This window comes from Phoca vitulina, unplaced genomic scaffold (genome assembly GCF_004348235.1).
Source record: "Phoca vitulina isolate PV1807 unplaced genomic scaffold, GSC_HSeal_1.0 scaffold43, whole genome shotgun sequence".
NCBI lineage: Eukaryota > Metazoa > Chordata > Mammalia > Carnivora > Phocidae > Phoca > Phoca vitulina.
The window spans coordinates 6,629,477-6,654,164 of NW_022589746.1; the positions used below are offsets into that span (position 1 = coordinate 6,629,477).

General features: G+C 37.5%; 1 protein-coding gene across 2 annotated transcripts in view; it reads right to left on the bottom strand.

The window, feature by feature from the left end:
• Positions 1–24,688, bottom strand: part of ERO1B (endoplasmic reticulum oxidoreductase 1 beta) — a 66,496-nt gene that overhangs the window by 38,085 nt on the left and 3,723 nt on the right. Inside the window, exons 2-6 of one of the 2 annotated variants that reach the window (XM_032430245.1) lie at positions 19,096–19,215; positions 13,004–13,087; positions 6,526–6,562; positions 2,955–2,996; positions 1,338–1,420 (exon numbers count right to left, since the gene is read on the bottom strand). In XM_032430245.1, the coding sequence (XP_032286136.1) occupies positions 1,338–1,420; positions 2,955–2,996; positions 6,526–6,562; positions 13,004–13,023 (182 nt within the window). In that variant the 5' untranslated portion in view covers positions 13,024–13,087; positions 19,096–19,215. The remainder of the gene's footprint in view (positions 1–1,337; positions 1,421–2,954; positions 2,997–6,525; positions 6,563–13,003; positions 13,088–19,095; positions 19,216–24,688) is intronic. The other variant, XM_032430244.1, reaches the window with a different exon arrangement.

Genomic DNA, 24,688 nt, shown 5'->3' on the forward strand with positions numbered 1-24,688 from the left:
GTGCAAACATTATCAATTTTCGGCAAGGATGTGGAGAACCAAACAAGTTCTCAGCACTGGGGGCAGGACACAGCCACACAAGTGCTTTGGAAAGTCATCAGGCAGTATCGAGACTAGGTACATGTGGGCAATCCTAAGATTCAGCAATTTTACTAGTGCATGCCAAATTTCCTAGTGTACCAAAAAAAATTATCAAGGGTGCTCAAGGTAGCGTAATTTGTAAAAGTAAAAAATCTGAATAATTCAAATGTCTATCAGTAGGGGAACAGATAAGTAAAACAGGAGATAGTCATATGATAAAAACCATTCATCAGTTGAAAGAATGAGACAAATCTCCATGTTTTAACATGGACAGATCTAGAAAGCAAAATGTACAGTGTAAAAATAAATTTGAAGAATGTTAAATACAGTATTATTTTATATAAGAGAAAAATAAAATCATATATAAAATAACCATCATTATATATATAATAAAAACAAAAGCATAGATGGATATACAGCAAATTCATGATAGTAGTTACTGCTCAGAAAGAAGGAAAGAAAATAGGATTGGGAATCAGGATGTAGGGGATTTCAAATTTATCTTTGATATTTCTCTTTTCTTAAAAACATGGTAGAAAAAGTTAATATCTATTCACTTGGAGTGAATTTATTATATTATTTTATTATATTATCTTCTCTCGTTTTCTATATTAAAATTTTTCTTCAATAAATAAGACTGATAATTTTATTAAGTCTTTAACAATTATAGTGCCCAAATGCCAACCTAAACAAATAGGGAAGTTAAAAAGAGTATCAGTAATAATCCATTCCCTACACCCAATTATAGATATGTTCAGTCATTTCATAATGCATGATCTGAGACCACTCACAAATTATGTTGGCCTTCAAAAGGAGGTTTTTACTTAGAGAAAATAAGGAAAAGTCATTAGAAAAAAAAAACAAGAAACTTAATAGTTATCGTAATCATAACTTTTCCCGTTCAAAATGTAATACACAGATTGAATTACTATTTACAAAAGGCTTAGAGGTTCAAGTTCCTTTTACTATAATAACCTGGAAGAATGGATCCATAAGCCCTGCTAGTTGGGCAATCTTCTATACTTTTACATTTTGATAAAGTCACTATTGATGATACATTCTAGAAATTTAAGAACAAATCCACTAAGAGGAGGAAGCAAAGCAATCATGAAATTGAGGATGAGGAATAACTTCTTCCTTTTAAGAATGACTTGAAACTTTACTGTTTTATAAAATATCGCAAGAAAAACAGAAGATTTCTGATATAAATATACTAAATAAGAGAATATTTTTTATACTACTAAAATAAAACTTGCCTTAGTGTGCTGTTAATTGCTCCCAGTTTATTAGCTTGCTCACAATCTTCTAATTCTTTGGTATTGTTTGCTACTTTCGAGTACTGAAAGGAAGTACATAGTAAGTTTAGTAATAACTATTACCTTTCTCTTTATTTCAAGTTCCACTGGCAATCTGTCAACGATGACACAGATATATCCCATTATCAATATCTCTCACATATGTAAGAAATACAAATCAAAATGAGTCACAAATTCCCACCAACTAAATAAGACATTAAAAACAATTAGCATTGGTATGTTGGTGATGATGTAAATTGAGAAAACCCTCTTGGGAAAGTAATTTGACAATATTTATCTGGAGCTGTAAAAATGTATAAACCCTTGAACCAACAGTCTTACAACTGAAACCATATCCTGAGCAACAGTTAAAAACAAAACCACAAACGAAGTACAACCACTTGAGAAAGGTATTTGGTACTATGTCATCATGTTGAGATATGAGACAGGCATAACCAGTGGCACAGCAACGTTACTTCTAAATATCGATTTAGGAAAACTCTTACAAGTGTACACAATAAGACAAAGGATGAAAATGCTGTACATCACTGTTTGTAATAGCAAAAAACTCAAAACAATTGAAATGTCCATCAACAGAGGAAGAGCTAACCAATGACATACAATTGAATACTACACAACTATTAAAATTAACAAAGCTACATATATTAACAGAGACAAAATTTCAAAAGCATAATGCAGAGTAAAAAATAACTGAAAAAATATTTTTAAAATAAAAAATATAATCTTAATGTTTTAAAACTTCGTATTAAAAGATCTATACATTACTTGTGGGTACACATGCAATAGAAGTTAAAAGGAAGAAGTATCGCAAAAGGACGCACATCAATTCCAAAAAAGTGGCTATCTCTGGGGAGGGAGGAAACAGAATTGGTTTGGGAAGGAGTCCAGAAGGGATGTCAAATGTCTCTAACACTTTATTTATTTTAGATCTGAAACAAAAATAAAGGAGAGTAAACACAAACAAAAGACCACACGGGAGAAAACACAAAAAGAAAATGGAGAGAGGAAGCAGAAGGAGAGGGTATGATGATCTTTATTATGTGTACATGACAGTGAAAAACTAGAAGTAAACGGTTATCTAAAAACATGCACAGCTAAGTAAATTATGACATGCTTATAAGAAGAAAAGGGTAATCTTTAACACAGCAATATTTAATGCCACTTAAAAGTACTATGCTCCAAATACCTTGATAACTGTTTGCTCTATAAAATATAATCCTGAATAGGACAGGTTGATTAGTTGGAACACAAGACTAAAAATACATGCATGATAAAACACCTGTTGCACAGGCCATCTGATACTGTAGTTATACTATACTACTATAGTTCTTCTAGAGAAAACAGAATTGAAATATCTCAAAAGAAGCTATATAATTTAACTATAAAAACATACAAGCTCTCTGCTTGCTGCAAGAATTAGAAAGTTGGGACTGTGGGGCAAAACGTGCCCACTCCCAACTAGCCCCAGTACAGTTCCCTTCTGCAACCACTGTCAAGCAGTGAATGGTAAGTTTCACAATGTAAAGAAAAAATATTCAAGGAAGAAAAGTGACTCACCTTATTAGAACTCCCAGCTTTAATTCCGACTGGAATTTTGCTCTTAAAAGAATAGCAACAAGAAAAATTTAGGAAGTTATCTTTTTTTTTTTTTGAGATTTCTTCACAAATTAGTAATGCCATTGCTCAAATACAAAGCCTATTTTAGTCTATGATGAAAAAATGAACATTCATTCAAATTCTGTTTTCATACTACCTCTTTTAAGATAAACGGTAAAGAATTACACCAAATTTACGGACTTGTAAATCATAGTTTAGCAAACTGAATGACATATACAAAATAAGAGTGTCAAAATCAGCTACAATTTAAACTCATGCAGTATGGAATAGTTTACATAATTTTTAGGTTTAAAAAAAAACTGACAAAAATCACTTTTCCATAAACTTTCTTACCACAGAAACAGAAGCTTTAAAAATTTTCAAAGTTCTTTGAAAAATTTTATGCTCAATCTTAATTTCAGCTCTAAATTGACATTTAAAGTGAAGGCAGTTTGGGATTAATACCAAAAGAATTAGTTCTTTGGTCCATAGGATTCACCTAGGGTTTACCAATCTAGGTAATCAGGGTTTACTAATAGAAAATCCACATGTAGATCCAGCTTTCTTTTCTACAAAGCCAATAATTAGTTTTAGGCTTTAATAAACAAATCTAGAAATCATTATAACTGGTTTTTCAGACACAATTTTAAACAAAAAATCATATCTGAAAGCAGAAAATCACAGGTTGATCCTCTGATCAATCTAGGGGACCAATTTCCAACATCTAAATCTACGGTATAGCAAATTACCTATTAAAATCTTTTCATGTTTCATGATAAATTTTAACATAGGTAAATTTAACCAAATATTCAGAATAAATATCTTCCTGTCAGAATAATATAATAAATAATAATAAGATATTTCCCTAATCAATAAAATGATTAATAGATTAAAATGTTACTTGCTGCCAGTATTTTATTATTTCAGTTTGCTAGTACATCTAACAGAAGGCAGAAGAGAGAAGACTATAAAACTCAAGTCAAATCTAGCAGCCACGCACCCTGAATTTAAAACGTGGAATAAATACTAACCAAAAGTGACTTCTGGCTGCAGTGTGTCCTCTGACTAGTACAGTATAATGTGCTAAAATCAAAATCTTTAGCAGCTTTTTTAAAGGTTTGATGCTACTAAATGCAATGACTTGACTTCCGCAAATCTTAATAACAAGCCTTCCAGAAATACTGGGGTAGGCATCACAGATGATTGTCATGAACAACACATAACAATCACAAAGGAGAATTATTAGAAGTAATGATAAATGTAAAACTAATAACTAAAATCAAGCATGAAATAAACCTAGCTGGGACTGAGGCTGGGAAGATGGCAGGGTAGGAGGACCCTAGCTCACCTCATCCCATGGATACAACTAGATAACAGAAACATCAGCACAAATAATCCAGAAAACAACCCAGAGTCTGGCAGAACAAACTCCACAACTAAAGGCAAAGAAGAGGCCACATCGAATTGGTAGGAAGGGTAGAGATGCAGTGGGGAACGAAACAGGCCTTGGGTGTCCACAGTCAAGTGCTGGAGGCACGGAGAGGGTGAGAAATAGACTATCACACCTGCACGGGGAAGACCAATCCCCATAACTTTTGACTTTGAACGCCAGAGGGTCCAAATTTCATGAGTTCCTACAACCACTGGGACTTGAAGCCTGGAATCTGGAAAATCAGCAGCTCCACTCTGGGAGAGTCTGAAAGGCATTAGGAAGTAGAGTTCCTGCCCTTAAAAAAGACAGCATGCAAACAGCCCAGGTAGCTACAGCACAGAAGCAGCAATTTGAAAAATACCTAGGGCATATGGGAGGGAGATTTACTTACAAATCTCAGAGCATGTCCAGAGAGGCAGGGATCACAGGGAGAGACCCTTCCAGGAACAAAGGAGGAGGCAGGCACCATTTCCCTCACCCCCTACCCCTAACCCAGCATAACACATAGGCACCTGCAGGAACCAGCACTATGCAACACCCCCTACCTAAATTGCTTACACTGCGCCCTACCCACCTTGGGCAGATCCCCTTTTCAACACATTTGCCTCAGTTCTGGCTGCAGATCCCCTCCCACAGAAGACCACCCGTGTAAACATCGCCAATGCAGCTTCTCCTGACCCACATGTTGCAGGGCCTTAGTCCAGGAGCTGTGGGCCCTGCAGAAGCTCAAGGCACACCCTGTTAAAACTGGTCCCCCACCCACACAGCCTCCCAACCACCAGTGCAGGCAACAGGTATCGTTTCACAAACAGACCAGCACACCTTGTTAAAATGTGCCGCACCCTAGCAGGGGACCAAACACAGCCCAGAACAGGCTAAGAGAGCCTCTGCAGACAACTAGACTAAAGGAAAAAGTGGCCAGGACACAATAGCAGAGCATATGCAACACACATAGGAACACTCCCTGAAGTGCCACGTCCTGGAGAAGAGGGGGCAACTGCACTGAGGGGCACTACAGGACCTCTTCTTCATAAGGCCATGACCTTCAAGAGGATGCATAGATGGGGCGCCTGGGCGGCTCAGTTGGTTAAGCGACTGCCTTCGGCTCAGGTCATGATCCTGGAGTCCCTGGATCGAGTCCCGCATCAGGCTCCCGGCTCGGCAGGGAGTCTGCTTCTCCCTCTGACCCTCCCCCGTCTCATGTGCTCTCTCTCTCTCATTCTGTCTCTCTCAAATAAATAAAATCTTAAAAAAAAAAAGAGGACACATAGCTGACTTTGCTAACACACAGAAACAGATATAGAGAATTAGACAAAATGAGATGAGGAATATGTCCCAAATGAAAGAACAGGACAAAACCACAGCAAGAAAGCTGGTGCAGCCGCTCTGGAAAACAGTACAGAGGTTCCTCACAAAGTTAAAAATAGAGCTACCCTACAACTCAGCAGTTGCACTGCTGGGTATTTACCCCCAAGATACAAATGTAGTGATCCGAAGGGGCACATGCACCCCGCTGTTTTTGGCTATTGTGGACATTGCCAAACTATGGAAAGAGCCTAGATGTCCATCAACAGATGAATGGATAAAGATGATGTGGTATATATATATACAATGGATTACGCAGCCATCAAAAAAAAGAAATCTTGCCGTTTGCAACTACATGGATGGAACTAGAGGGTATTATGCTAAGCGAAATAAGTCAATCAGAGAAAGACAAGTATCATATGATCTCACTGATATGAGGAATTTGAGAAACAAGACAAAGGATCATAGGGGAAGGGAGGGAAAAATGAAACAAGATGAAACCAGAGAGGGAGATAAACCATAAGAGACTCTTAATCTCAGGAAAGTAACTGAGGATTGCTGGAGTGGAGGGGGGTGGGAAGGATGGGGTGGCTGGGTGAGGGACATTGGGGAGGGTATGTGCTATGGTGAGCGCTATGAATTGCATAAGACTGATGAATCACAGACCTGTACCCCTGAAACAAATAATACATTATATGTTAATTAAAAAAAAATTACAGCAAGAGACCAAAGTGAAATGGATATAAGTAGTATGACTGATAGAAAATTTAAAGTAATGATCATAAACATACTCACTGGACTTGAGAAAAGAGTGGAGGACATCAGTGAGACCCTTAACACAGAAATAAAAAAGAACACATCAGAGATGAAGAACACAATAATGAAAATAAAAATACACTAAATGGAATAAATAGTAGGCTAGAGGAAACAGGCAAATGAATTAACAACCTGGAAGACAGAGTAATGGAAAGTAATCAAGCTGAGCATGTGAGAGAAAAAAAATTATACAAAATGAGAATAGACTTAGGGAACTCAGTGACTCCATTAAGTGTAATGACATTCAAATTATAGGGATCCTAGAAGAAGAAGAAAAAGAAAAGAGAAATTTTATTTGAAAAAATAATAGCTAAAAACTTCCTGAATCTGGGGAAGGAAACAGATATTGAGATCCAGGAGGCACAGAGATCCCCCGACAAAAATCAACCCAAGGTGATCCATACCAAGACACATAGTAATTAAAATGGCAAAAAGTAGTGATTAAGAAAAAATTTTTAAAGCAGCAAGAGAAAAGAAAACCGTTACATACAAGGGGAAACCGCATAAATCTATCGGCTGATTTTTTTTTTTAGCAGAAACTTTGTAGGCCAGAAGAGAGTGGCTGAAAAGAAAGTGCTGAAAAGAAAAATCTGCAGCCAAGAATACTCTATCCAGCAAGGCTGTCATTCAGAATAGAAGGAAAGATAAAAGAGTTTCTCAGACAAAAACTAAAGGAGTTTATGACTACTACACCAGCCATACAACAAATGTTAAAGGGGACTCTTTGGAAAGAAAAAACCGGAAGTAAGAGTATGAAAAGTAGGAAACATAAAAGCAGTAAAAATAAGTATATCTGTAAATATCAGTCAAGAGATTCACAAAGAATACAAAATAATGACACCATATACCTACACTGTTGGGCAGAAAGGAATAAAGAATGGGTTCAAACTTAAGCAACCATCAACTTAACATAGACTGCTATATGCGGAAGATGTTATATACAAACCTAATGGTAACCACAAATCAAAACCAGCAATAGTTATGAAAAGAATAAAGAAAAAGGAATCCAAGTATATCACTAAAGAAAGCCAAAACACCATGAAAAAGAGCAAGAGAAGGATCAGAGAAAAACTACAAAACAATCACAAAGCAAGTAAAAACTTGGTAATAAATTTATATCTATCAATAACTACTTTGAATGTAAATGGACTAGATGCTCTAATCCAAAGACATAGGGTGGATGTCTCTGGATTACATAGAGTGGATAAAAAAACAAGATCCATCTATAATGCTGCCTACAAGAGACTCATTTCGAACCTAAAAACAACTGCAGATTGAAAGAGGATGAAGAAAGCTTTGTCATGCAAATGGATGTCAAAAGAAAGCCAGAGTAGCAATACTTATATCAAACAAAATAGACTTTAAAACAAAGACTGTAACAAGAGACAAAGAAGAACACTATACAATAATGAAGGGGAGAATCCAACAAGATATAACAATTATAAATATTTATGCACACAACACGGGAGCACCCAAATATACAAAACAGTTAACAAACATAAAAAAACTAATCAATAGGAATACAACAATAGGGGACTGTAACACCCCTCTTACATCAATGGACAGATTGTCCAAACAGAAAATCAACAGGGAAACAATGGCTTTAGGGGTGCCTGGGTGGCTCAGTCGTTAAGCGAGGCAAAAATACAATCTGCCTTCAGCTCAGGTCATGATCCCAGGGCCCTAGGATCGAGCCCCACATCGGGCTCCCTGCTCCACAGGAAGCCTGCTTCTCCCTCTCCCACACCCCTGCTTGTGTTTCCTCTCTCGCTGTGTCTCTGTCAAATGAATAAATAAAATCTTAAAAAAAAAAAAAAAGGAAGAAAGAAACAATGGCTTTGAATGACACACCAGACCAGATGGATTTAAAAGATACTTTCAGAACATTCCATCCTAAAACAGCAGATACATATTCTTTGCAAGGGCACACAGAACATTCTCCAGAACAGATCACATATTAGCCCAGAAAACAAGCCTCAACAAAGTGAAGAAGATCGAAGTCCTACCATGCATCTTTTCTGACCACAACACTATGAAACCAGAAGTCAACCACAAGAAAAAATCTGGAAAGAGCACAAATTCACAGAGGTTAAATAACATGCTACTAAACACTGAATGAGTCATCCAAGACATCAAAGAAGAAGTAAAAAATTACATGGAAACAAATGAAAATGAAAACACAATGGTCCAAAATCTTGAGGATGCAGCAAAAGTAGTTCTAAGAGGGAAGTTTAGAGCAATACAGGCCTACCTCAAGAAGCAGGAAAAAATCTCAAACAACCTAAATTTACACATAAAGGAGATGCAAAAAGAATAGCAAAACCCAAAACCAGCAGCAGGAAGGAAATAATAAAGATTAGAGCACAAATAAATGATACAGAAAAATTTTAAAAACAAAATAGAAGAGATCTATGAAATCAGGAGCTAGTTCCTAGAAAAGATCAACAAAATTGATAAACCTCTAGCCAGGCTCATTTAAAAAAAAGGGAGAGAGAGAGAAAGAGAGAGGACCCAAACAAAATTGCAAATGAAAGAGAATAACAACAGACACCACAAAAATACAAGCAACTGTAGGAGAATATTATGAAAAATTATATACCAAAAAACTGGACAACCTAGAAGAAATGGACAAATTCCTAGATACATAGAATATACCAAAAGAGCAACAGGAAGAAAGAAAATTTGAACAGACTGATAACCAGCAATGAAATTGAATCAGTAATAAAAAAATTCCCAACAAACAGAACTCCAGGACCAGACAGCTTCATAGGCAAATTCTACCAAACATTCCAAAAAGAGTTAATACCTATTCTTCTCAAACTATTAAAAAAAAAAAAAAATAGAAGAGAAAGGAAAATTTCCAAATTCATTCTCTGTGGCCAGCATTATCCTGATACTGAAACCAGATAAAGACACCACTAAAAAACAGAACTACAAAAAAAATAAATAATAATAAGATTTTTTTTAATTAAAAAAACACAAACAAGTACAGGCCAATACCTTTGATGAACATAGATGCAAAAATCCTCTACAAAATACTAGCAAACCAAGTCCAACAATCCATTAAAAAAAAATCATTCACCATGATCAAGTGGGCTTTATTCCCAGTTGCAAGGGTGGTTCAATATTTGCAAATCAATCAGTGTGATACACCATATCAGTAAGAGAAAGGAAAAGAACCTTAGGATCATTTCAACAGATGCAGAAAAAGCATTCGATAAAATACAGCATCCATGCATGATTAATAACCCTCAACATAGGTTTACAGGAAACTTACCTCAACTATAATAAAGGCCTTAGACAGAAAACCCATAGCTTATACTCAATGGGGAAAAACTGAGAGCTTTTCCCCTAGGGTCAGGAAAAGGACAAGGATATCTATCTATTCTCACCATTTTTATTCAACATAGTACTAGACGTCCTAGCCACAGCAATCGGACAACAAAAAGGAGTAAAAGGCAACCAGATTGGTAAGGAAGAAGTCAAACTTTCACTATTTGCAGATGACATGATATTTTATGTAGAAAACCCTAAAGACTCCACCAAAAAACTACTAGACCTGAAAAATGAATTCAGTAAAGTTCAGGACATAAAATCAATGTACAAAAGTCTGTTACATTTCTATACACTAATAAGGAAGCAGGGGAAAGAGAAATTAAGAAAACAATCCCACTTACAACTGCACCAAAAATAATAAAACAGCTACAAATAAACTTAGCAAAGAGGTGAAAGACCTGATTGTGAAAACTATAAAACACTGATGAAAGAAGCTGAAGATGACACAAAGAAATGGAAAGACATTCCATGCTCATGGATTACGAGAACAAATATTGTTAAAATGTCTATACTACCCAAAGCAAGCTACACATTTAATGCAATCCCTATCAAAATATTAACAGTTTTCAAAGAACTAGAAAAAACACATCCTAAAATTTGTATGGAACCACAAAAGACCCCGAATAGCCAAAGCAATCTTGAAAGAGAAAATCAAAACTGGAGGGAACACGATTCCAGATTTCAAATTATATTACAAATCTGTAGTAATCAAAACGGTATGGTACTGGCACAAAAACAGACACATAGATCAACAGAACAGAATACAGAGCACAGAAATAAACCCACGATGCTATTGTCAATTAATCTTGGACAAAGAAGGCAAGAATATTTAATGGGAAAAAGACAGTCTCCTCAACAAAGGGCAACTGCATGGCTACATGCAAAAGAATGAAACTGGACTTCTTGCACTGTACACAAAAACTCAAAATGGATTAGGGACCTAAATGTAAGACCTAACACCATAAAATTCCTAGAAGAGAGCACAGGCAGTAATTTCTCTGACACTGACCATAGCAATATCTTTCTAGGTAAGTCTCCTGAGGCAAGTAAAACAACAGCAAAAATAAACTAGTGAGATTACACCAAAATAAAAAGCTTCTGCACAGCAAAGGAAACAACCAATAAAACTAAAAGACAGCCTACTAATTGGGAGAAGATATTTGCAAATGACATATCCAATTAAGGGTTACTATCCAAATTATATAAAGAACTGATACAACTCAACACCAAAAAATCCCAAATAATCCAATTAAAAAATGGGCAGAAGACATGAACAGACATTTCTCCAAAGACATCCAGATGGCCAACAGACACATGAAAAGATGCTCAACATCACTCATCATCAGGGAAATGCAAATCAAAGACACAATGAGCTATCACTCACATCTGTTAGAATGACTAAACACAAAAACTCAAGAAACAAGTATTGTAGAGGATGTGGAGAAAAAAGAACACTCGTGCACTGTTGGTGGGAATGCAAACTGGTGCAGCCACTGTGGAAGACAGCATGCAGATTCCTTGAAAAATTAAAAATAGAACTACCCTATGATGCAGCAATTGCACTACTAAGTACTTACCCAAAGAATACAAAAACATTAATTCGAAGGGATATATGCACCCCTATGTTTATAGCATCATTATTTACAATAGACAAACCACGAAGCAGCCCAAGCATCCATCAATAGGTGAATGGATAAAGAAGATGTGGTATATACACATATAATGGAATATTATTCAGCCATAAAAAAAGAATGAAGTCCTGCCATTTGCAAAAACATGGATGGATCTAGAGAGTATAATGCTTAGGGAAATAAGCCAGTCAGAGAAAGATAATTACCATATTTCACTCATATGTGGAATTTAAGAAGCAAAACAAACAAAAGAACAAAAAAGAGAGAGACAAACCAAAGAACAAACTCTTAACTATACAGAACAAACAGATGGTTACCAGAAGGGAGGTGGGAGGGGGCAATGGCTGAAACAGGCAAAGTGGATAAGAGTACACTTATCTTGATGAGCCCTGAGTAATATATGGAACTACTGAATCACTATTTTGTACACATGAAATGAATATAACACTATATTTTAACTTTTTTTTAGCTATCTAGCACATTAAGTCATTTAGCAATGTATGACTAAGGTCTATAAATCAGACATTAGTATTATAATTAATGTTAATTTCCTGATTTTGTTAATTACGTTGTGGTTAGATAAGAGAATAATCTTGTTTTTAAGGAAACACACTCAAGTAATTAGGGGTAAAGTATCGCCATGTTAGTAACTTATACCCAAATAATTCAGAAAACATTAACATGTATATATACAGAGAATAATAAAGCAAACGTGATAAACATTTAGGGAATCTGAACAAAAATAAGTGAGGACTGTTGGTATTATTCTCCCAATTTTTCTGTAGGTCTGAAATTATTTCAAACTAAAAAGTTAAAAAAAAAAACCATTTTATTCTTAAAGGAAAATGAAGAGAATTTTTTAAATTGTCCCTTTAGAAAGGGCATTGGTTAAGATGGTTTTTTTCCATTTTTAAGAATAACTACATTAACTGATTAGGTAAGAAAAGCAAAAAGTGAAATGAAAACAGAGCTTATAATGAATTACTGTTTAAGAAGAATTAATTATGCTAGATGTCAAAAAACAAAGTCTAAAATGTAAGTATAGCTTTTTTTTTTTTAATGTAACAAGACCAAGTGAAATTCCTCTACTCTTCCCACTTCTAATTCCCACTCTAAATGTAAAATTTAAGGCCCAGTAGCATCACTTTTCTTATGAAACAAGATGCATATTCAATAAAGCATGAAATAAGAGTTAGCCAATTGTAGATCCAGTCCTAGAACAGGCCCCCAATTTTCCATTTGTCTTAGAATCATACTATACTTCCACAACCAATCAATACTACTGGATACAAGAGTGTCTTCAAACCCATTTTGGTGATGAGTATAAAATAAATCTTCAGTAATCTGGTTAAAAAGAGAGCTGACAGCATATGAATTTGAGGACAAGTCTAAATCCATCAACAGTGGCCTAAAATACAAATTTACACTTATCTAAGAGCCCAAGAGGAAACAATGTTTTCCCTATTATTATTTTTTTAAATTTATTTTACCTCTGGACAGGGCTCCACATGGCAGTCTTTTATTGAACAATGGCCATCTTCTGCCCAGAAAGGACATGGTCTCTTCAGATTGACCTTGAGAGAAAGATTGGTTAACATTAGTATGTGTGTGGCACGGTTCTGCAATGCTCTCTAAGTGTCCCTGTGCGGGGCACCTGTGACGTGGTGGTAGGAAGAAGAAAAAGCTTCCTATCCTGTGGCATCTATAGAGTTCAGAATTTTAAACAACTGCAGTTTTTCTGACAGCCAGATGTAATATTAATTTAAAAAAAATAAGTTATTAGTCCTCTGACACTTCAAAAAAGGAATAAAGTCCAAGTACACTGCTCATCTGCAGACCCTGGAAAGCATTCTACTTTAATGTTTGTCAGCACCTTACTGTTACCTTACTCATTAGGGTTCTCTCGAGCATCCACCCACTTCAATGTGTACTGAGCACCCACTATCTGTCTGGCATTGTGTAGGGTCTAGGACAAAAAGAGATGTAAAAAAGCACTTCCCCCCCCCTGGAACTTACAGCCTACAGGAGGGAATAGAAATCACACGTTTGTATGTTTGTTCAACTACAAATCGTGGTAAGTGCTACAAAGGAACATCCACAGTTTGTGATGGAAAATAATGGCGGGGCTGGTGGATGGTGGCCTCTGAGGAGGTAATATTTTAGGACGGATGAATGTTAGGAAAAACATGTGTTTGGATAAAGTGGTACAGCTTGAACAGTTGTGAGAACTGAAAAAAAAAAAAACAAACAAACCAGTTTAGCCGACTTTTAGCAGGGGGATGAGGGCAGACGTAGGACAGGGGCAGACCATTTTCACCATCAGGACATTTTAACCATAGTTAAAAACTCTGGATTTTCTTACATGGAATTTAACGGAAGCCCAAACTCCTTCTCTATCTCCTGCAAGCAATTCGTTATCCACGTGTTCCCACCACCTCCACGGCCACCGCTTCCCTTCCCGCCTAGACCCCTCCAGGTTCCCTGCTTCTACTACCACCTGTCGTCCACACAGCAGGCACCAAGCTCTCCCTTCTGTCTCGAGGCCTTTACAGCAGCCTTCTCTCTGCCTCTGCCCGTACTGTCGCACCCCATCTTACGACCCGCTCCCTTCACCTCAGCCAGGACCTTCCCTGACCAGACTCTCCAAAGCAGCACCCAATATGCACCCCACAGCCTGTTTTATATTCTTTTTATAGCACTTGCCACTGCCTGAATATTACTGACTTGTTTATGGTCTGCATCCCCCACTGTCAGGATTGAGATGTTGCCTTATTCATTATTTTATCCCCAGTACCTCGGACACACAATAGGCATCTCAATAGGGACACCTGAGTGGTTCAGTCGGTTAAGTGTCTGACTCTTGATTTTGGCTCAGGTCATGATCTCAGGACCGTGAGACTGAGCCCCACTTTGGGCTCTGCACTGGGCATGGAACCTACTTGGGATTCTCTCTCTCCCTCTCTCTCTCTGCCCCTCCCTCTCTGACACATGCACATGAACACTTGCTCTAAAAAAAAAAATAGACATCTCAACAAATAGAATAAAATGAAGTAAATAACACCTATATTACCGAGGAAGAGGCAACAATACATAAGAGACTGGCAACAGGAGAGAGAGTGACCAACTCTGACTATGGAGTTGTCAGGGAATGCCTCCTTTTGGTAACATGTAAAATGGGTACGGCTAGAAGTTTCCTAGAGAAGGAGATTTCCAGGCAATGGGATGTTTGTTTGGGAACTGCAGGTTCCTTGAGCTCCTGGCTTGTATGTCCAATGCCTCGCTGATATCTCCACAGGACATTCTTTTTTTTTTTTTTAAGATTTTATTTATTTATTTGACAGAGAAAGAGACACAGCAAGAGAGGGAACACAAGCAAGGGGAGTGGGAGAGGGAGAAGCAGGCTTCCCGCTGAGCAAGGAACCCTGGGATCATGACCTGAGCCGAAGGCAGATGCTTAACGACTGAGCCACCCAGGTGCCCCTCCACAGGACATTCTTATTGCCATCTCAGTAAACAGCAACTCCATTATTCTAGATCCTCAGGCCAAAACCCTGGCATCATCCTTGACTCCTTGCTTTCTCACCCCACATACAGTACCTCTGAAAATTGGATCAGTTCAAAATCCAAGTCCCCGTAATGGCCAAGAATGCCTTCCATGGTCTGGCTCCTCTGCTCTCTGCCCCTTCTTCACTGGCCTCCATGTTGTTCCTCAAATACATGAGACACACTGTGGTCTCAGGGCCTTTGCTCCTGCCGTTCCCTCTGCCTGAAGTATCGCTTGCACCAGATACCAACATGACTTGCTTTCTTACTCCCTTTAGATCTTCCCCAAATGCCACCTTCTCAGTGTGCTGTTTTAAGTTGCTACATTTTAGGCTAATTTGTAATGCAGTGGTAGAAAACTAATACACAGTGCAAGGAGTACACTGTAGTGGACACTGTAACGTGCTGCTCACATCACCCTTCAGGAATAAGGGTTTATTACCCCAGCTTCTGGAAACGTTAGCTTCTGAAGTTCTGGAAATGAGGCAGCCAACCTCAGCTGAAGATAGCCACTTTGCCCAAGGTCACACCACCCCTTCCAATGGTGCCTTCATCAGATGACTGATGTAGGGCTGCAAAGGCACAGACCTCTCCTGCAAGTGGGGACACCTCTGGAGCGCCATCCCATCTGAAGGACTCCCAGAGGGTCACCTGATGTTTCCACAGAGGCTGACTCACAGCTTTACCTCTCCCTCTGCTCTTTTCACTCCCCGAGCTGTCAGTGCCATGAGCTGTCCCTAATTAACCTCTTGCCCACTAACCATGGTCTCAGAATCTGCTTCCCAGAGAACTTAAGCTGTAACAACTTGTCCAGCTCCAGTAGAAAACTATTGGCACTTTTATGAGGATCACATTAAATTTATACGTTAACGTGGAGAGAATTAACATCCCTATGCTACAAAGACATTAGTCCATTTCTTGAAGCCTACTTTGTGTCTCTCAGTAGTGTTTTGAAGCTTTCCTCCTCTAGGTTGTGCAGATTTATTGATTCATTTACTCCTATATATTTCATCTTCTTTCACTGCTTAATGTAAATGGGGATTTAGTTTCTGTCATATCTTCTCGTTGTTTATATTTATGAAGATATGGATTTTTGTATATTACGTTTATAGCTCGCTATCTTAATGTATTTTTTAATCATTTTTGTTCATTATTTGAGTTTTCTAGTATACTTTTGTCATCCATAAATGGAGATAGTTTTACTTATTCTTCAAAAATGTTTGTGTCTCTAGTTGCTTTTTTCTCGTTTGGTATACTAATACCTCCAGCAGTAAAGAAGAGAGTGGGTACCCTTGTCTTGGTCCCTCACCTAAGTGAGAATTCCTCTACTATTCCCAAAAAGTAAGATGGTGGCAATGCTAATGTTAGGATTAAAATTATCATGTTAAGGACGGATCCATCATTCCTATTAAATTTTTTTAAAAATTAGCAACGCGTGTTGAATTGTGTTGAAGACCTAAAAGCCTTGTCCTTGCATTCTTAGAATAAGATTGACTTGGTCAGGATACATTTTTTTTGTAATATGCTCAAAACGCCACATCATCTTTGATTTCACTTCTACTCTCACAGCTTACCTTCACTCCATCAGACAAGTTTGTTGGTGTTACCTCTTATATACGATGCTCATTTGCTCACTTTTTACTTCTTCCAACTCTACTGCCCTATTCCAAACCCCTATCCCCTTCCATCTGGTCTCATGCAAAAACCTCCTACATGGTTTCTCTATTTCCTGTCTCACACCCTGACAGTCTATTTTGTACAAATCCCTCCAAAAGCTTATCAACTTACACTAAAATTCAACATCCTTATGTGCTGAACAAGGCCCATAATTTTTTTTTTTAAATCTGGCTCCTACCTACCTTTCCAACTCTCCATATCTCACTCACTTTGCTCCAGCTATACCAGTCTTCTTATTCCTCAAACACTCTAAACCTTTATGCCTGCATTCAAGACCTTTATACCTGAGGTTCTACTCCCCTTCCCTGGAATGTTCTCTTTCCATGTCTTGTCATGGCTTTCACATTATGTAGGTCTTTACTCAAATGGCAGAGCATGAATACCTTCCTTTCCTGATCATCTTCTTCAAAAATAAAAGCTTTAAAATAAAAATAAAGCTACCTACCTTCCCGACCCCATTAACTTACTCTTTCTATCTCCTACTTTATTTTTCTCCATAGCACTTATCTTATAACCATCTGAAATTATATTTTATTGTTTATTGTTTGCCTTCCTAATCAGAATAAAAGTTTCATGAAGTCAGTCTTTGTGTTATTCACTATTGTATCCACAGAACTTAGAATAGTGCCTCCTGCAGGACGCCTGGGTGGCTTAGTTGGTTAAGCATCTGCCTTCAGCTCAGGTCATGATCCCAGGGTCCTGGGATCTAGTCTTGCTCAGCGGCGAGTCTGCTTCTCCCTCTGCCTGCCACTCCCCCTGCTTGTGCTCTCTTTCTCTCTCTCCGACAAATAAACAAAATCTTAAAAAAAAAGAAGGACAACTCTGGAAAAAAAAAAAAAAAAAAGAATAGCACCTACTGCAAAGTAATCATTCAATAAATATTTGGTGAATAAAGGAACGGAATGGATAGTACAAGAAATTGTAAATACCAACTACAGCAGCCAACTGAGCAGGTGACAGGGGTAGACTGTTGCTTCTACCTCTGTATCCTTGCTTGCTCAATCATAAGTTTGTATGCACATGTTTAAAATTAACCTATTCTCTTTGCTTTCCTTTTCTGCCACTAGTGTATGGAGAGTATACTGGTGGCGGTTAAATGTCCTTTTTGTTTAATTTATAGGTTGGCAGAACTAGAAAAGGAATAGATATCACCTGAATATCCTGGACTTGGAGACAAATGCATTAAACTAGATCACTGCATTACCCTCCGTTGGGCAAGTATGAGGATACCCCCATTACATATAGAGTAATTTCATTAAATTGGTTAGAACATTTTCTTAGAACACTGTTATTTTTGCCTATCCAACTTTCATTTTTCCTTCTTCTGTAATATCCCCTGATATTCCTTTGAGAAACAATCACTCCCCCCATATATTTATGCAAATAGGATTGTTACCCAAAGTGTCTTTCCCTCTTTTGTCAATGAGACCAATTAGACACCTGTATAAGTGTTTTTCCAGAAATTTGAGACAAATTTCTCCCAGAAATTTGACACCTGTATAAAGTGTTGCAAAAATATGGGAAATGGCTAACTGTGCCAAAATTTTGGTGGTGACATAAAAAGAATGGCCATTAGTTCCTGCCCTAATTTTTTTTTATCCTCAGAAATATTTAAAGACTAAGATAGCTATATAGAATCAGGATAAAAAAGAAAACCATGCTCAGTTTTTAAAATAAACTAAAAATGAAAATCAAAGAAATTATAAACCCATTTGAATATTGAGAGCAAGAGCACAGCAAAGCATAACAGCTGCTTTAAAATACTGTTGTTAAATTTAAAATACTGCTCTTTTGAATACTGCCTTATTGGTGCTACCTTTAAACTATCATTGGTTTTTTATTTTGTAAAGGTCTAGAGTAGATGGTTCGATTTAAGAACCCACTCCGCAGTATTATTACGAAAGGTGTTCTGCTCGTACCCTCAGCCTGGTCTGGCAGCCCTTCCAGTGAGCTCCCCGGGAAATGTCTGCTGCTGCGGTGCTTACACCGTGAACAGCGCTAACACAGGACAGGGCCATCAGCAGAACACAGAGCCTGGGGAGGGGTCTAGAGGGCGGAGCCTAAGTTACAACGAAGGCTGACAAGTAAGTCTGCAGCATTTCCAGCTTCTGTGGAAGGAGTCTCTGTCTCAAAACCAAAACTGAAAGATGAGGAATTCCCCAAACATAAGAAGAGGGTTCAGGTTCTTAGTGTTCAAAAAGACGATCAGGTTTCACTACAGTACTTAATCTATTCCACTGACAAAAAGCGCAGAGGGTGCTGAGAAGTCAAAACGGGTTTTCAAAAGGGTCATAAAAGTCACATCTGTAAACAGCTATGTAAAAATCTTTGCTACTAACGGAATCAAAAATTATAACTATACCTTGTAATAACGGAAGTAGTCTCGCTCTTGCAATTTTTTTATTTTGGGGAAGATTTTGAAGGTGTTAAAGTTATCAATGCTATCAATATCGCACAGGCAATCATCCAGGACTCCGGTGACCTAGGGGGGAAAATATACATATATAAAATTTAAAATATGTAAATTATAGATATTCCAAGCTTAACAAATCTGTACTATTATATAAAAAGATAATTTATTCATTCAAGGTAACTAGTCTTTGTTAAGATACATAACATTAAAGGGGTGCCTAGGTGGCTCAGTCAGTTAAGCCTCTGCCTTCAGCTCGGGTCGTGATCCCAAGGTCCCGGGATCGAGCCCCGTGTCAGGCTCCCTGCTCAGCGGGGAGTCTGCTTCTCCCTCTCTCTACCACTCTCCCATTTGCTCTCTCTCTAATAAATAAAATCCTTTATAAAAAAAGATACATAACATTAAAGCAATCATTTATTTTTACTATGGCCGATTAAGTAAAAAACAATATAAGGATTAGATATACCTATTCTGAAGAACTAATAAGCATTATTGTTGAGTGGCTAGAGAAATATATTGAATGTTCCTTCCCTTCCCCAAACATACATAAAATCTGAGAAGTAGGTGGAATGCTAAAGCAATTTCTTCCAAGACTAACCTAAAAGTCATAGACTGTAATAATATTGCTGTAGTAACACTACCTTTCTTTTCTACTGCCATTTATGGAACACTTATGTGATAGGCATAGTGATAAGAACATTACATGTTACCTCATTTATTCTTGAAATATTCTATGAAATAGGTATTATTATCCTCATTTTACACATAAGAGAATTAAGGCTTAACATGGTTAAAATAATTTTTCCAAAGTAGAAATGAGACTTAGTCCCAAGTCAATCGCACTTAAAAATGCATGCTTTATCCACTACTCAAAGTATACATTAACTGAACAGAAATTGATGTTTACAAAATGAGTTCAGAATCCAAAACTTCCATAAAACATTCTTCAGCTAAATTTAAAAATGGGACTCACTGACATCCACATCTTGGATGAATCTTCAGGGAATCAGGCTGAGTGAAAAAAGCCAACCCCAAAAGGTACATGCTTATGGGATTTCATTTATACAACGTTTTTGAAATGGAGAACAGTTTATTGGTTGCCAGGGCTTAAGGACTGGAGTAGGGATAGGAGTTGGAGTCAGGGGGAAGAGTAAAAAGGAGGTAAGTGTGGTTATAAAAGGGCAAGAGGAGGGGCACCTAGGTGGCTCAGTCAGTTGAGCTTCTGACTCTTGGTTTCGGCTCAAGTCATGATATCAGGGTTGTAAGACTGAGCCCTGTGATGGTCTCCGTGCTCAGTGGAGAGTCTGAGATTCTCTCTCTCCCTCTTTCTTTGCCCCTCACCACTCCCTCTCTAAAAAAATTAACTTTCTTAAGGGCAAGAAGAAGGATCCTTGTGGTGATGAAATTGTTCAGTATCTTGACTATGGTGGTGGATACACAAACCTAAACGTGTGATAAAAGTGAACAGAATACATACAGACACAAGTGAGACTAGAGGGAAGCTGAATAAGATCAGCAGAGTACATCAATGTCAATGACCTGGTGATAATATTGCACTGTATGTTTGCAAAATGGTACTGTTGGGGAAAACTAGATACAGTGTGGGTGGCTTTTTTTTTTTTTTTGGTATTATTTCTTACAACTTAATGGAACTTACAATTATCTCAATTAAAATTAAAATTTAAAAACAAAAATGGGACCTATGTTGTTAAAGATCATTTGTATGATCCATTGGAGGAATTTATGCAAAGATGATCAGAAAATGGAAACCAGAACTTCCCAGTTGTTACTTTCTCATGCTTTTCCCCTAGGAATGCAAATGTGTTCCCAAACTCCCTACACCATAAAGAGTCAGAGGTATATTATCTTTAAAGAACAAAGGATCGTTAACAACAATTTTGGCTCTAGAATTCCAGATGCTTTACTATCCTAGTTACTAAGATCCTGTCACTAACTCTATTGAATTTCATTCCATTTCTCTAGCTTACTATTTATAAAACTTCAAATTCTAAGTAATTGCAGGGGGTGGGGGCAGTAGAAATACCAACTGACAACTTTTTAGATTTTAAAAATATTTTATCCAGTGATTGCTCTTTCTTACAAATTTTTCTTAAATTGTTGCTTTTTAGTAAACCACCATATTTTGGGGTTTTTAAATATATTTTAATTGTGGTAGAGGCTGGGGTAAGGTATACAAAATTATCATGTTTATTTCTAACTCTTAAAGACAACTACTAAGACAAAAACCTGCATATCACCAAAATTTTTAAAAACAGAAATAGAGGGGTGCCTGGGTGCCTCACTGGTTGAGCATTTGACTCTTGGTTTCAGCTCAGCTCATGATCTCAGGGTCTTGGGATGGAGCCTCAGCCTGTCCCTGCAGGCTCCCTGCTCAGCAAGGAACCTGCTTCTCTCCCTCTCCCCACCCCACCTCTTTCTAAAATAAATAATCTTTAAAAATAATAGAATACGGCTATTATCTTTCAAGTCCCTTTCTAATTATAGCCATCTCCCCCCCCCCCGGAGATAGAATTATTTTTGTTAATTTCTTTACTTTTCCTTCTAATTTCATCACAAATGATATATCCCTAAACAATACAAAGGGTTTTTTTTGTTTTTGAACCTTAATATTAATGGCATCTATTGTGTGAATTATATTGTGATATACTTCTTTTGCTAATATTTTGACAGCTGCCCACCATAATGAGTTTTATGCTCATTTTACCCTGCTATAAATGTTGCATTATATGAAAATATCACAGTGTACTTGTTCTATTGTTGACCTGTAAGGTAGGCAAAATAATGCCCCCCAAAGATATCCATGCCCTAATTCCTGAAGCCTGTGAATATGTTACTGTACACAGCAAAAGTGACTCTGCAGATGTGATTAAGGATCTTGAGATGGTAAGATTATACTGGATTATTTAAGTGGACTCAATACTAAGATCCTTGTAAGAGGAAGACAAGTGTCAGAGTCAGACTGGAAGATGCTACATTACTGGCTTTTAAGACAGGGGAAGAGGACATATGCCAGGAACAAAGCAGCCTCTAGAAGCTTGGAAAAAGGAAGGAATGATTCTCCCCTAGAGCCTCCAGAAGAAACGCAGCCTTGTTGATACCTTGGTTTTATCCCTGTAAAACCCATTTGCAGACTCCTGGCCTACATACAGCATTATGTGATCATAAATTTGTATTGTTTTAAGCCACTAAATTTGTGGTAATTTGTTACAGCAGCAAGAGGAAACTAATGCAATCCGTACTTCGGTTGTTTCCAGATTAAGTTAAAGAATAATGCTACACAAATGTATTTTTCATTATCTCCCTATATATATATATATGTAAGAGTTTCTCCACCTTATATGCTTACAAGTGGAATTACTATAGCTCATTTTCAAAATAGGTATATCAATTTATAATCCTACCAACAGCAGACAGAAGTTACTGCTAAATCCTATCCTTACCAATATTTGATATTTTTTTAAATTTTTGCCAATCTAGTAAGCATGAAAGGGTATCTGATTTTTGTACTAATGAAGTATAATGTTTTATGCTCTATAAGACATTTGTATTTCTTCTTGTGTGAAATACCTGTCTTTTTTTCATTTTTCTACTGGGTTGTCTTTTTCATATTAACATGCAGGAATCGATACTTGTTCCCTATTCTAGTACATTCTTCTGGAACTCCAACCAGACATATTATATTAGACCATGTCTCTTAAGCTCTCTTTAAAATTTACTATCCCATTATTTCTCTGAGCTTCATTCTCAATAATTCATTTGCTTTTATTTTCCATTCATTTATTGATTCACTCATTCATTCATTCATTCAACATATTTGAGGATCTACCTAATATAAGCCTTGCACTGTTCTAACTGCTGGGAGTGCAGAAGTAGTAGAAAGAAAGAAAGAAAAAAAAAAACAGACAAAAATCTCTGCCCTCCATGAGCTTACATTCTCATAGGAAAGGAAAAAAAAAAAAAAAAAGAATGAGCCAAGTACAGAGTCTGTCAGATGGTAATAAAGTAATAGGGAAACCAGGGAATGCAGACAGGCATTGCAGGACTGAGCTGCTACTATTTTTAAAAGGAGAGTTACAAAAGGTCTTGTGAAATTTTGGCAATACTTGAAGGAGGAAAAAGAACAAGCCACACAATTTGGGAGAGTGGGGGGAAAGCACTCCAGGCTTTGGGAACACAAAATATAAATGCCCTGAGGCAGTCAGCTGGCCCAAAGTTTCTGAGGAACAATGAGGACTCTGTAGTAGGTGAAAAGGAAAAATAGGAGACCATTATAAGACTTTGGCTTTAATGGAACTTGGGGTTTTCTCACATCAACCAATTCTCCCAACTCTCCAACACCAACTGGGTGCCCAATTCAGTTCTGATACCATCTGGAGTTAAAGCAGACCTCACAAATTAAGGGCTCAGTCACAAAGACTGTCCCCACTTTAGATATCAGTCCAAAGTTCCAAGCCACCTGTACTTGTGACTGACCAGCTATAAATTGGGGGTTCCCACGACTATCTTCTCAAGTTCAGTAATTTGCAATGGCTTACAGAACCAGGGAAACACTTGTTTTCTGGTTTATTGTAAAGGACACAACTCAGGAAGTGCCAAATAGGATAGACAGGGGCATAGGGCAAGGTATTGGGGGGTGCAAGTATAGACCTTCCCTGCCTCGGAGCCCCCCTCCCAGCAAGGGTCTGTATTCACCCACCTGGAAACTCATCAATCTTGTTTTAAGAGCTTTTACAGAGCTCAATCTCTAGCACCCCTCTCCCCATCCCAGTGGTCATGGGTGGGGTTGAAAGAGGAGAAACAAGCAAAGGATACCAGAAAGACTACCTGAAAAACAAGACAAAAATCAGAAAAGTACATCCTGGAAGCCCAAAGAAAAAAGTATTTCAAGGAGAGTAAGTGATGAACTGTGGGGAAAAAATGCTGTCTATAGATAAAGCTAAGGTTTAAAAACTAACTATTGGCTTTAACGATAAGGAAGACATTAGTGACCTTGACAAGAGCAGTTTCTGAGGAGTGGTAGGGGCAAAAGTCTGACTGGAGTAGGCTGAAGAGAGGACCAGAATGGAAGGAATAAGGATAATTCATTTGAGGAGTTTCTCTATAGAGGAGGACAGAAAAATGGAGCGGAGCCAGGAAGAGATGGGCGGATCGAGAGAGAACTGTAAACTAGAATTAACACTATGTTTTAGGATGACAGTACCAGTCCATCAGACAAGGAAAAATTAATGATCCAGGAGAGAAAGGGAAGATTTGCTTGAGCCATGTCCTTGACAGAAGGAATGGGACCTAATATACAAGAGAGAGGGATTAGCCTTTGATAAGAGTTCACAGTTCATCTACGGTAATCCTTTGGAAGTCATGATGTGTGCGTACAGAGACTAATAGGTAAACACATGGATTACATTGATTACTCCAATTTTGTTAGTGAAGTACGAAGCTAAGAAAAGGGAAAGTGTTGGAAAATTAAGTAGAAAAAGACATAAAACGGTTGCCTGATTCATAATCATTTCTTCTGCTGGATGTA